The sequence below is a fragment of the Chelonoidis abingdonii genome, chromosome 15 (genome assembly GCF_003597395.2).
Source record: "Chelonoidis abingdonii isolate Lonesome George chromosome 15, CheloAbing_2.0, whole genome shotgun sequence".
NCBI classification, from domain to species: Eukaryota; Metazoa; Chordata; order Testudines; family Testudinidae; genus Chelonoidis; species Chelonoidis abingdonii.
In genome coordinates this window covers 48,510,481-48,523,131 of record NC_133783.1, presented here as the reverse complement: position 1 = coordinate 48,523,131, position 12,651 = coordinate 48,510,481, and the positions used below count along the sequence as shown (strand labels likewise).

At 39.5% G+C, this 12,651-nt stretch overlaps 1 protein-coding gene across 2 annotated transcripts in view; it reads left to right on the top strand.

Moving 5' to 3' along the window:
• PLPP4 (phospholipid phosphatase 4) overlaps positions 1–11,935 on the top strand; it is a 111,375-nt gene extending 99,440 nt beyond the window's left edge. The window contains exons 6-7 of one of the 2 annotated variants that reach the window (XM_075072504.1): positions 151–321; positions 9,876–11,935. In XM_075072504.1, the coding sequence (XP_074928605.1) occupies positions 151–321; positions 9,876–10,075 (371 nt within the window). In that variant the 3' untranslated portion in view covers positions 10,076–11,935. The remainder of the gene's footprint in view (positions 1–150; positions 322–9,875) is intronic. The other variant, XM_075072505.1, reaches the window with a different exon arrangement.
• Positions 11,936–12,651: the final 716 nt, after the last annotated feature.

Genomic DNA, 12,651 nt, shown 5'->3' with positions numbered 1-12,651 from the left:
AGAGTTTAAGGCCAAAAGTGACCACCCACTCATCTAGTCTGACTCTTGTATATCACAGGCTTCTCACTTCTCTGCTAAACCTCACAGGATCACACTCTTACTCTAGCTGTTAATTACATGATTCTGTAATTTTGTGTTTTTCTTCGGCAGTTGCATTTTCAGGCCTTGGCTTTACGACCTTCTACTTAGCTGGAAAGTTGCACTGCTTCACTGAAAACGGCCGAGGGAAAAGCTGGCGGCTTTGTGCAGCAATTCTGCCTCTGTATTGTGCCATGATGATTGCCCTGTCACGCATGTGTGATTACAAGCATCATTGGCAAGGTGAGTTATGGTGATGCCTTTCCTTTTTATTGTCCTTGTATTTCTGCAGTGAGAGCTCCAGAGATGGAGTGGTTATAGCTTGTTTGACTGGCAGCTGGTTCTAAGCATCATTTTAGTTCTGATAGCGTGTGTGAATATGACAGGGGCCCAATATATCTGTGTGTTTTTATATATGATTGAATGGATATAAACATGTTTTGGCTCATTACTGTAGAACAGAAAACTACAGAACCTTTTTGTAAATGTTACTAGGTGGACTGTGGCCTCTTAAGATATATAGTGTAGAATACAGATGGTGACAACTTTTGCCCAAGCTCAAAGCTTTGCTGCAAAGCTTCATGTCTTCTAGCCCATTAAAATTTTTTTAGTAAAACAGATGTTTGCGTAAAAGGCTACGGTGATAATGGCTTTAGAGGAATGAGAACCTCTGTTTCCAAATTAATCACCTAATTTAGTAAGGAAATATCATATTCACATCATGTCCAATAAAAAATAAAATTGATTTCCCGTAGATTCTGGCAGATATTTTTTATTCCAGTATTCTACTTGAGAATGGACTAATTCTCAGATGTTAGCTGGGTGGATTTAATATGTACAATGTACATTGTACCAGTGTATGTTCATGAAGTTGCAACTGCTAATTAAAATATTCATAATTTATTGTATCATGACATGTTCTTTATTGCAGGAACATGCAATGCTTTCCAGATACCGCAATCAGATCTCAGAGTCAGAAGATCTTACCACTATCATATTAATTTACATAACATAAGCCAGTCACCATCCAACATTAAAGAGTCTTAAACAGATTTTGCTATACAGAAACCTGAGCCTGCTTAGTACCACAGCAAACACACCATTCAAATTTTCTTAACCTTTTATTAAAGACAAATAAAAGTAGGAAAAACAGTTAAAGCATTTGAAATGTAGAGTATTAAGTAAGGCTTTCATTGTAACAAGACCCCTTCACTTTCCCTTTAGCTAAAGAGAGTTATTAGAAGGGGGAAAAAAACCTTGTTTGACAATCTTTTAAATAGTATTAAATAGGGTGACCATAAAGCAAGTGTGAAAAAACGGGATGGGGGTGGGGGGTAATAGGTGCCTATATAAGAAAAAGTCCCTCAAAACAGGACTGTCCCTTTAAAAACGGGACATTGGTCACCCTACTATTAAAGATAGCAATAACTGTCCTTTGGGTTAAAGATAAGAAGTTAGCTGAGATGTGCTGGAGCTGGTGTTGCTGCTGTTGTTAAAGTCCTATTTAGCTTAATCTTAGAGGTATTTAGGATTTAGTGCAAGCAGGTAGGGATACCAGTGCCATCTGAATCCCTCTCTCTGGCGCAATCTGGTCAGCACATCCCTCAGGATTAGGACAAAGAAGGCTTAGGGTCCCAGAAAACAATGGGGATGGCAGCCATGATGGTGCAGCTCGCTCCAGTAGCTTCGTCTGTGCTTTCTAATTTTTCCCCAAAAAGTCTTTCTTTAAGGCTCTCCCTCCCCCCCCCCCAAAAAGGGAGTGATGGGTGGAATACTCATTATTCTGTTCACCAATTAGACCTAATGTCCAGCACACCAATTGCAGTTCATTATAATCAAGTTACATATCTTTTGTCTTTACTAAGCATGATTTCGTCATAGTCCTTGTATTATATCAGTAGACTTTTCTGTTTTGACTAATTCTGGGTTTATTTTTATCAGGTTTTTTGCACCTGTTCCCATTAACATTTACTATTATAGGTTATAGTGACATTTTATGAACTTTCACATGTTTTACAGTTGAGCTCACAACTAGAATAAATTTGTAAGACCAACTATCATAATATAATCCCTCTTTTTTTTATGACCGAATTCTGCTTAGGATCAGACATTTGTTCATAAAATCACAGTTACTAAGAAAAACTTTATTTTATCTCAAGCATATAGGAAGGAAAAAGGTAATTGATTATAGTGTAGGGTTTGCAAATTTCTTATTCCAAAACTGGGATTTACAAATGTTATTTGATTAAATGTTATCAAAATTGCAGTTAAATTTTCCAGTTGTTAAATACACTAAGAACTTAGAACTCGCTTAATTTGTAGTTAAAACTGCTGCTGTTACATGTTTGTAAGATGTTGAAGAACAAACCAGTTCTTATCACTTCTTTGTCTGTATGCCTAGGATGGGTAAAGGAAGAGGTGTGTGTGTGTGTGTGTGTGTGTGTGTGTGTGAAATCCCCTCTTTTGCCACTTACACAGTTAAAGCTGTACATTTACAGAGACCATGAACATTTTATGCGCTAGTGGTTAAGCTTGGACACTTGGAAAAAAAGTGTCCTGATGGTGTTCTTACCCAAGTTTGTTGTCTCCTTTTAAAAGAAGCAACAAATTGATGTTCTTTTGGAACTATATTTGCATTTCTGAGCCCTTTGCAACCCCCAAAGAGGGCAAAAACAAAACTACAAAACATTCTGAAAACAAATCATCAGAGAAATCACCAAAAAGTTTGATGTTGCAAGAGCCCTTCATTCTGGTGGCTTGATATTCAATTCACAGTCAGTGCAGTAGCAGTCCTGAATTAAGCTAGTGTTTTGTTAACAGAGAGGGATTACCCAAGAAGTTATTTAAGAAAAAAAAAAAATCTGCACTTTAGCGACTTAACTGTCAACAATTTAAAATACTTCAATTTTGCCTTTTTTGCTTTTTCTTAAAAATACCTTTTCGTTAAACCTGCAAAATTATTACCAATCATTGATACTACAGACCTCAAGTAATAATTAAAAAAAAAAGAAACAAAATGTTTGTTAAAGAAATTTTAAAAATTGAAAACTTTAAAAACAATTGTTTACCTCTTTTTAAACAAAAACGTTAATGGTTTGCTTTACATGCTTATCTCAAACAACCTCAACACATTTAAGAATTTTAAAACAAAATGTGGAAAAGTGGGTTTTTCCTATTCAAAACAAAATTTTTCATTGTACTTTTTCTGATTAGAAAATTTTAACTATCTAGTCAAAATCAACATTTTCTGACAGAAAATTTTGATTTAGATGAAACCACATTTTCTGACAGAAAAAAAATTTGGTCAAACAACATTGACAAGCTCTACAAATAAGCAAGGAAGTACAGTAAGATGGCAACAATTTCAAGTGTAGACAATCATTTTATAGCAATTTGTAAGACATATTGAAGATGGTGGAACATTCCAAATCAATGAAAATATATAGAAATTAAATTTTTTTAAAAAGCAGATAACCACTTGAAAGTGTAGACTAATTATTTCTGCAAATTCATGTGCATAGAGATAGATGTGCTGTGGAACGTAGTATTAAAACTGTGTGGGTCTGTCTGTGAGAAAAAATTCAGTAGTTATTCTCTAGCTTGCTCTATGCATGTTTGCAGTGTGTTTTATCCTGCCAAGAGCAAGAATTATTTATGGACTAAATTGTGTGCTGTAAGGCAGATAATTATGGTGTGTTTCATATGTTGTGGAAATAGATTACACCCAAGGGGTTACCATCATGTCCATTACGACTGCATATGTGTGTCTTTGGCCTGGTCTACACTACACGTTTAAACCTATTTTAGTAGCGTTAAACCGATTTAACCCTGCACCCGTCCACACAATGAGGCCCTTTATTTTTTTTTAACCGCTTTCTTACTCCTCCCCTGCAAGAGTGGTAGCCGCTGAATTAGTATTACCATATCGGATTTAGTGTTAGTGTGGCGCAAATGACGGATTTGGCCTCGCCTGGCGGTATCCCACCAGTGCACCCACATGATGACCCGCTCTGGAAAGCATCTGAACCGGATGCACTGCCCAGTGTAGACAGGAAACCCCGCAAAACTTTTGATTTACGTTCCTGTTTGCCCAGCGTGAACTCTGCCGCACGGGTGGCGCATGCAGTCCCGAATCCAAAAAAAGATGTGTCCAGAGGCCGTAGGTGAGATACTGGATTTCTGATCGCTGTATAGGAGACATCTGTTATTATCGAGCTCCTTACGAAGATTGAAATGCCAAAGCGTTTGAAAAAATCTCCAGGTCTACAGATACTCAGTAAGTCCCTGAATACATTGCCAGGCAATGTATGTGACAAGCGTAAGCGAAGTCCAAGGCCTCATCTTTAGCCAGGGGAAAGGTACTAGAATACTCAGAAACAGCTGTTAATGCTCGAGGTAGTGTTGTTAGGGGTGACTGAGGACCTCCAGCTTATCTCGCACGTTCCCGCGCAGTCTTCCGAAAAGTTTTACATGTCCGCTTGGCTGAGCTTTCCATGTACCTTTGATACGAGTGTGCAAACACATTGTCCGGGTTGTTCAGTAGGTATCTCCGTCCGAGAATTGACGACCTCCTTCTTGCCTGCCTCCAATGAAAAGAGAAACGGGAAAAAATCGTTTCTTGACTTTTTTTCTAATGTCACGCTATGTCTACTGCATGCTGCTGTAGACGCGGGTGCCATGGCCCTGAACGCAGATCCTCTCCTCTCCCTTCGCCAGTGGCAAGACGGGTACAGTGCAAGGACTGGTCGACCGTCTTGTCATCATCCCGTGAGTGCTCCTGGCTTGGCCTCAGGTGAGGTCAGCCGGGGTTTGCCTGGTAAAAATAGGAATGAATCCGGTTATCCCCAGCAGATGGTTAGAAACGGCTGGTAATCGTCCTCATCATAGCGACGGGGGGCTTGAGCTCCATCAGGCCCCGCCCCCTTTTCATGTCAAGCAAAGATTCTGTACTGTCTGGACTTCATCATAGCACCCCCTAGAATGAGCATGCAGCTCATCATTTCTGCGGGATCTGACACGGGAGCGGTGTGATCTCTGGTTACACTGGTTTCTTCAGTGCGCGAAGAGCAGCCCGGTGAGGCGTTATCTAAGGCGGGACTTGCCCCATAATCTAGGCAGGACTGACTCGTATTTTAGAATACAACTAAATGGAGGGAATGAACCCGGGGGGGTCATTCCCATTTTTGGTCTTTGCGCCACCACGGTCAACCTCAGCAAAGGTCAAGCCCAGAAGTACCACTGACAGCAGCAGATGGTACAGAACGACTGATAACCGTCATCTCATCGCCAATTTACAATGGCACAGCAGACAGTACAGAATGACTGGTAACTGTCTCTGCTACCTTGCAAAGGCAAATGAATGCTTCTGTGTAGCGCTGCAGTACCACCTCTGTCAGCGGCATCCAGTGCACATAGGGTGACAGTGACAAAAGGCAAAATGGGCTCCATGGTTGCCATGCTATGGCGTCTGCCAGGGCAATCCAGGGAAAAAGTGTGTGAAATGATTGTCTGCCATTGCTTTCACGGAGGAAGGAATGAGTGACGACATTTACCCAGAATCACCCGCCACACTGTTTTTGCACCATCATGCATTGAGATCTCAACCCAGAATTCCAATGGGCGGGGAGACTGCGGGAACTATGGGATAGCTACGGGAGAGCTACCCACAGTGCAACACTCCAGAAATCGACGCTGGCCTCGGTACATGGAAGCACACCACCGAATTATAGTGCTTTGTGTGGCCGCGTGCACTCGACTTTATGCAATCTGTTTTACAAAACCGGTTTATGTAAAATCGGAATAAACCTGTAGTGTAGACGTACCCTTTGAAGCTTAAGTAGATGATGCTGAAAACTCTGCTGGCTGCTAACAAACCAGGGATTATTCAGGCAGCCATGTTATCTTGCAAGTGACCTTAGCTCTTACCTGAGAAAACTGCACTCTGTAGGGAGGGACTAAGTCAATCTGTAAAATTTAGCATTGTAGCTCAGCCCCTATCTTTTGTGCTTAGTGGAGGCAGCCAATTGTGTTAAATTACTTATGGTGGCTTTATGATACAGCCTTAACTCCCCAGTGGGGAATGAGCAAAGACCATCAATATACTGTACAGGACTCAGTGAACTGTAGGTGAAAGAGGAAATAGCGTAACCTTACATTAAACAGCCATAGAATGGGACCTTAGAATTAATATTATGAGCATTCTCTGAGCCTCCTTCAGTTCTGATATAAAATATAATGTTCATAATCTCTGTGTTGGCATCGGTGAACTATAACAGATTAGCATATTCCATACTGAATCCCAAATACATTGACTATTTTAAGACCCTAACTTCACACATGGCTTTCTCTAATCTGAAAAGATGTCAATGAATTTATTAACTAGATAAATGGAAATATATAGAACCAGGGGTAAACAAGAAGTCTGGAACAATGTTCCCTTTCTGTTGTTGGTAAATAAATTAAAAATAGCATTTTGCAAGGCTGTCTTTCCTAGGATCTCAAATTAAACACAGGCGTCTTCTTGGGGAAAACCAGAGTGAAAATGCTTATTCTAATTTTGCGGACTACATGGGGCAAGATCAGCAGCCCACAGATCTAACACACTGCAGTCATGTGGTTAGTTTGTATTATGGTAGTTTCCACAGGCCTCGGTCAGGATCAGGGTCCCACTGTGGTGGATGCTGTACAGACATACAATAAAAGCAGTCCCTACCCCAAAGAGTGTATGAATGGCTAGATTGTAAAACACTTGGTCATACTGGTGAGCATTTACTCACACAAGCAATCTCTTTGACTTCAGTGGGGCTCTACATGTCAACTTGGGCTCACCAGTGTAAAGGTTTATACAATCTAGCTCTAATTAAGGAGATGTAACAGGTGGGAGTAGTGAAAAGTATAGAGTAGTAGGAACACATGATTGTGCATCCTCGCTACATATAGCAATTTGCTCATGTGAGTAGTAACAGTGAAGTCCATCAGAATACTCATGAGTAAGGTGCTACTTACTACATGTAAGACTGACAGAATTGAAGCCTGAGTTATCAGTCATGCCATATCAATAATCTAAAGAAAAGTTACTAATCTTCATAACTCAAAAGCCTCCAGGAAGGGTGAGCTCTTTTTTAAAGGACACAGAAAGGACAACACACAAGGTTTCCCAGGTGCTCTTGTTTGAAGAACCTGAGAGAAAGTAAAAATAATCATGCCTGATCTGTAAAGTCTAATGCTGTCAGGAGAAGTTTGAGTCAAAAGGAGTTCATTATGCTGAAGCTAACTGTGTTGATCACAGTGGAAAGGACATTACATAGTTAACAGTGTGCCTGCAGCTCTGGATACTCTGGGAGTCCTAGTATCCTCTCTAAATGAGAGAGGTGCTGTTCTCTCATCTTCATCAATATAATGAGAGTTGCCATTATATTGACACTTTCTAGCAGGAATTCCAATGTGATGCTATCGATTAGGACAGAAAGAATGAAGATCACTGTGATAGCAGTTTATAAAATCATGATTGGAATGGAGAAAGTGCATATGGAACTGTTTTTTACCACTTCACATAACAGAAAAGCCAGGGGTCACCCAATGAAATTAATTGGCAGAAGGCGTAACACAAACATAAGGAAGTACTTCACACAATGAACAGTCAACATTTGGAACTGTTTGCCAGGGGATGTTGTGAAGGCTAAAAGTATAACTGGTTTACAGAAAGAATTGGATAAGTTCATGGAGGGTAGGCCCATCAATGGTCGAGGTCGCAAACCAATGCTCTGGATTTCCCTAAATCTCCAACTGCCAGAAGCTGGGACTGGATGACTGGGCTGGATCACTTGAAATTGCCCTGTTCTGTTCATTCCCTCTGAAGCCTCTGGCACTAGATCGACCAACCATTGGTCTGACTTAGGATGGCCATTCTGATATTCTTACTAAGGCCCCAATCCAATGTCACTTACACTCACTGGGACTTTGACTTTAATGTGATTTATATGAGGCACCAACTGACAAAAGTAGCCTTTCATATAGCTGCAGAGTAAATTATTTTATTCTAAACAATATTTGTTAAATTTAACCAACTTTGAAAGCTTGTGTAAAAGCACATATTAGAGTCAGTGGATAGTGACTTCTGCCATGTGACAGGGGTATTGTTAATTTTTTTGTATTCATGACCCCTGGCATGGGACTGAAGCCAGGAAATAAAGATCAAAGGTGGGATTTTCAGGGACTTTCAATGGGATATATGCTAAATCAATGCACCACTGTCAGCCTTCTAGTATAGCTGTTCTAAGCTGGCAGGACAAACTCTTCCACCAACATAGCGATGTCTACACTGGTACTTAAGTTGAGTGACATAACTTATGTCCACTTAAGCCACATTGTGGCCATAGCTCTAATCTACACCAGACTGACAGAACTAGAGCTTGATTTCTAAATTACTCTTTAATTACAGTTAGGAATATAAAAGCTATTTATTTTAGTGATTTACTCTTCTTTGTAATTAGATACGATAATGTCACTATTTTTTATTACACTGTCATTTCCGTTAAGAAAGTGAAAAAGAAATCAGAAAGGTGATTGGATACTTTGGACCCTTTTTTGATCAGTGCCAAAGCTCCTGAACAAAATTAAATTCCTCGTGCCATTTAATAGTCAGTGTCTTTCACTATTGTTTACGTTTTAATCTACAGGGCCTTTCTGAGCCAATGTGTATTTTCAGGGATTTTTTTTTCCAGCTTAATTCAGGGCTGCTACTGCACTGAATGTGAATTGAATAACAAGCCACCTGATCAGACAGAGAATAACAGTCCTACAAAAAAACCTAAGCAAGCAAATCCCTTTGTGTTGCAAAGAAGTTTGTTACCTTGTTTGTTGTAGCGATGGCACCTATGGAGAGGAGAACTACAGGCAGAAACTGTAATGACCATGCTCTTTTTAAACCAATGCATGCTGTGAGTGAGTCATATCCCAGTATCTGCAGGTGTCTGCAGGACTGCAGTGTGTTTTTGTCACCAAGCATCACTGCAGGCTTGGAGCGGGAGGTGATGTCAGAAAGAAGCAGGAAGACAAGACTAAAAAGCCAAACTGTTTAATTAGGGTTTGTCTTTCCAGAGACTTGTGTTAGTTTTCAGATTAACTGATTTTTTTAAAAAAAAATGTAAAAATGCAACTGTAGTCACTATAAATCCTATTTTGTGGCTAGAGTATCCATGTAGCTTAGCAGCTTTGAGACTATCTACTCTGGATTTAGAAGACAATGGTTAAAAGATATTAAAGGTGAAAAATATTGTTAGGGCCCAATAGTGCAAGGTGCTGAGTGGCTCTTGGATGCAGGGGCTCTCTGCAAGCTCCAAATACATTGGTTAGTACGTAGTTATAGATGGCAGGCTGGGTGTCAAAGAGGGATTCTTAAAGCCAGATGGATTTGGCAGCTCAAAACTCTTGTAGGGAATGCAAAGGGGCCATGCAGAATTCCATCCATCTCACACCACCCACGGCCTTCATGATGTTCCCTTCACAAAGGGAATATTTTGTAAAGACTTCCTCACAGGCACTCCACCCACCTGCCCCTGGACAAGGGTGCCATCTCCTGAGCAGCAACTCATCGGGTTTATTGTGGGTCTCCCTTGTGAGCGCTCTGCATGAGGATAAATCCAGGAGCAGATTAAAGGATGCAGGGTGCTTCCACCCAGGGAAACATTCTGCACCTCTTGGATGCAGACTTTAATTCCCCCCTATCCATCCCCATCAATATTGGCTGCTATTTCAACACTAACATGCTTGATTTTTTTGTTGCTTTTCCTACCTAGATGCTTTTGTCGGCGGAATCATTGGCCTAATTTTCGCTTATATTTGCTACAGACAGCACTACCCACCTTTGGGTAACATGGCTTGCCATAAACCTTACGTCAGCCTCCTAGTTCAGACCTCAACGAAGAAGGAAGAGAGACCCACAGCAGATAATGCTACTGGCCTGCCTCTAGAGGGAATAACTGAAGGACCAGTATGACTAATAAATGTGCACAATGAACTTTTAGCCCTTCTCACATTCCTCCAAACTGGTCTCTTAACATGATGTTTCCTACAGTACATTTGGGCGGTGATTTTTTTTTTTAAAGATATTCTTTTTCATACAGTAACATCCTCTTGCTTTTAAGGTTCAGTTTTGAGTACATACTGTTTTGTCCAGCTGTCTGTTTTCAGTCTGTTGCCAGAGCAGAAAAAAAAAATCCAGAGAGAAAACAAGCGTCAATAGAGAGAACATGCCAAATCCAAGTTAGTTAACTGAATAGTTTTGAAAGAGAGGTATTTGAAGATACAGTCAATCTGAAAACAGTGGATGTTGTGTGATGCTGAGCGCCTCCTAGGAAGTAGATTGTCCTCAACTGTCGGTAACTTCAGTGGGTGTTGAGTGCAGTCCTCACTTTCAGGAGGTTTTCAGCAACTGCCATAATCAGCCCTTGGACTGTTTCTTTATATAATTTGATGTGTAAGGGGCAACCTCCTTATGTTTATGTTGTGGTCTTCTAACATAATAAATCTTCCACATGATGTGAATGCTTTGTGCTAGTTGTCAAGTTTTGGCAGGGTTATTCTGAGCTGGTAATTAAACAGTTGCTGAAATGTATGAAGAGCAAGAATCTGAAAAGAGCCAAGTCTACTCACATCAAGGGTTTTGGAGGATGAAGCTGACAGCAGAGTGAGCCAAATCTGTGGAAATTGTCAGCTTGCAATAACATATGTTCATAGGCTGGATTAGAAACTGGGTATTAAAATATTAGCATTTTTTTCTGAGAGCTCAGGCAGTAATTATTTTCAAAATTGAATGAAACCACAGCAACTCCCACGACATACAACAAGCTGCAATCTTAAAAAAAAACAAACAAGCAAAAATCTTAAAACTGTGCAGTTGAAGAAACACCATGTTTTCTGTGAATCTCAATGTGCCACAGCTGTCCTGGTAGAACTGTCTCTAATGAGACACTCCAGCATTGGTTGTGATCTTAAGGAATGTAAAGATTTTGGTTCATGAGCATTGGTTTCACATGTATGAATGCTTCCATCAGTTTCCAGCACTGTACTATGCCTGGCTGAATTCTGAGAAAAATATTCCATTTGCTCATTTCCCTATTTTCAATTCATCATATTCCTAAGCCTAGCATTTGTAAGGGTATCTTGCCGCCTGATCCAAAGCCCATTAAGTCAATGGGAATCATTTCATAGTAATCCAATAGGCTTTCGATGAGGTGCAGAAGAGGTAGCGATGTGTATGACCAATCTATGTTAGTTTATTTTTTTTTAGGTTCATGTTTCCATTCATTATTCATACACTATGACATATTAAAAATATATCACACTCCAGTGAAATGATGTACCGTTGAATGGCAAAGTGTCAGCTTCCAGCATTTCCTTTAATAGATGGATTAGAAAAGAGCAGGTAAAATGTTCTAAAAATCACATCCTGACAGTTGAACATTTCTGGGCAAGAACAGCTCGTTAAGGTGATCATAACCGCTTTGATCAACAATATCCATTATGGTGCTTTAGACTGGAGGAGACCGGTGCCATAGCTACCTTATAACTAATGTGTTCCTGTTGGAATATGTATTGGCCTTGTAGGCGTTTTGTGATTCAAAAAAGCTGTGTGTCTCAGTGTAAAGGCTTGTCATTTATTTTTGTCAAAGGTACACTTTGTAGATTTTTTGAGAAGAGCTATTCCCTCATTGGCAACACTTGAATTTTTATAGAAGAAAAAGAAGTTATGAACCCTTTTTCTAAATAAAAAAATATGCATGCAAAAGAATACTGCCAAACTCATTTAATGAAAACATATACAAAATTGTGAAATATACATTAATAGGAAATTACCTTATGGGGTTCTATAGAAATTAGGCCTGGTCTATACTGGTGCTATAGGCCCTAGTGTAGATACAATTATACCAGCATAACTGTTTTTATATGCCACTATAGCTTATGCCAGTTCCTTAAACTGACATAAATGAAACCAATATAAGCATAGCTGTGCTGGTTTAACTGCATCCTCACTAGGAGGGTTTTCCCAGTATAGCTTTATCAACAAAACCCAGTTATGGTAGACCAGTCATTACTCTAGAAACCTAGGCAAATGTAATAAAGAATTATCTCCTTGCTATAGAGTTTTTACACCATTCTATAGAATTCTGTATCAGGGATATAATTTTATATAGGATGATTGAAAAAACTAGCAAAGTTATCATTTCTATAAATTCTATATGATTTTTCCATTAGTTTTGTCTTTTAGTGGAAAAACTTGGCCTCTGGCATGTATGCAAATCTTTAAAAAATTCTTAAACTCAAATTGAAAGTTTATTATTGAGGTTTAGTGCATTTTACACATTTTTATATAAATCTGGTATATTCTTAACAAATGAGTAGGGCCTCCTAAATGTGCTGTAAAAATTCCCACTATTTTAATGAACTTTGATACAAGTTAGCTATATTCCCCTTGTTGTTTGGGATGAGAATGGCTGACACAACACTTAGAAGAAACACAACTGTGAAAATGCTGGAATATGAAATGTGCACCATAAATACTTATATTGAAAG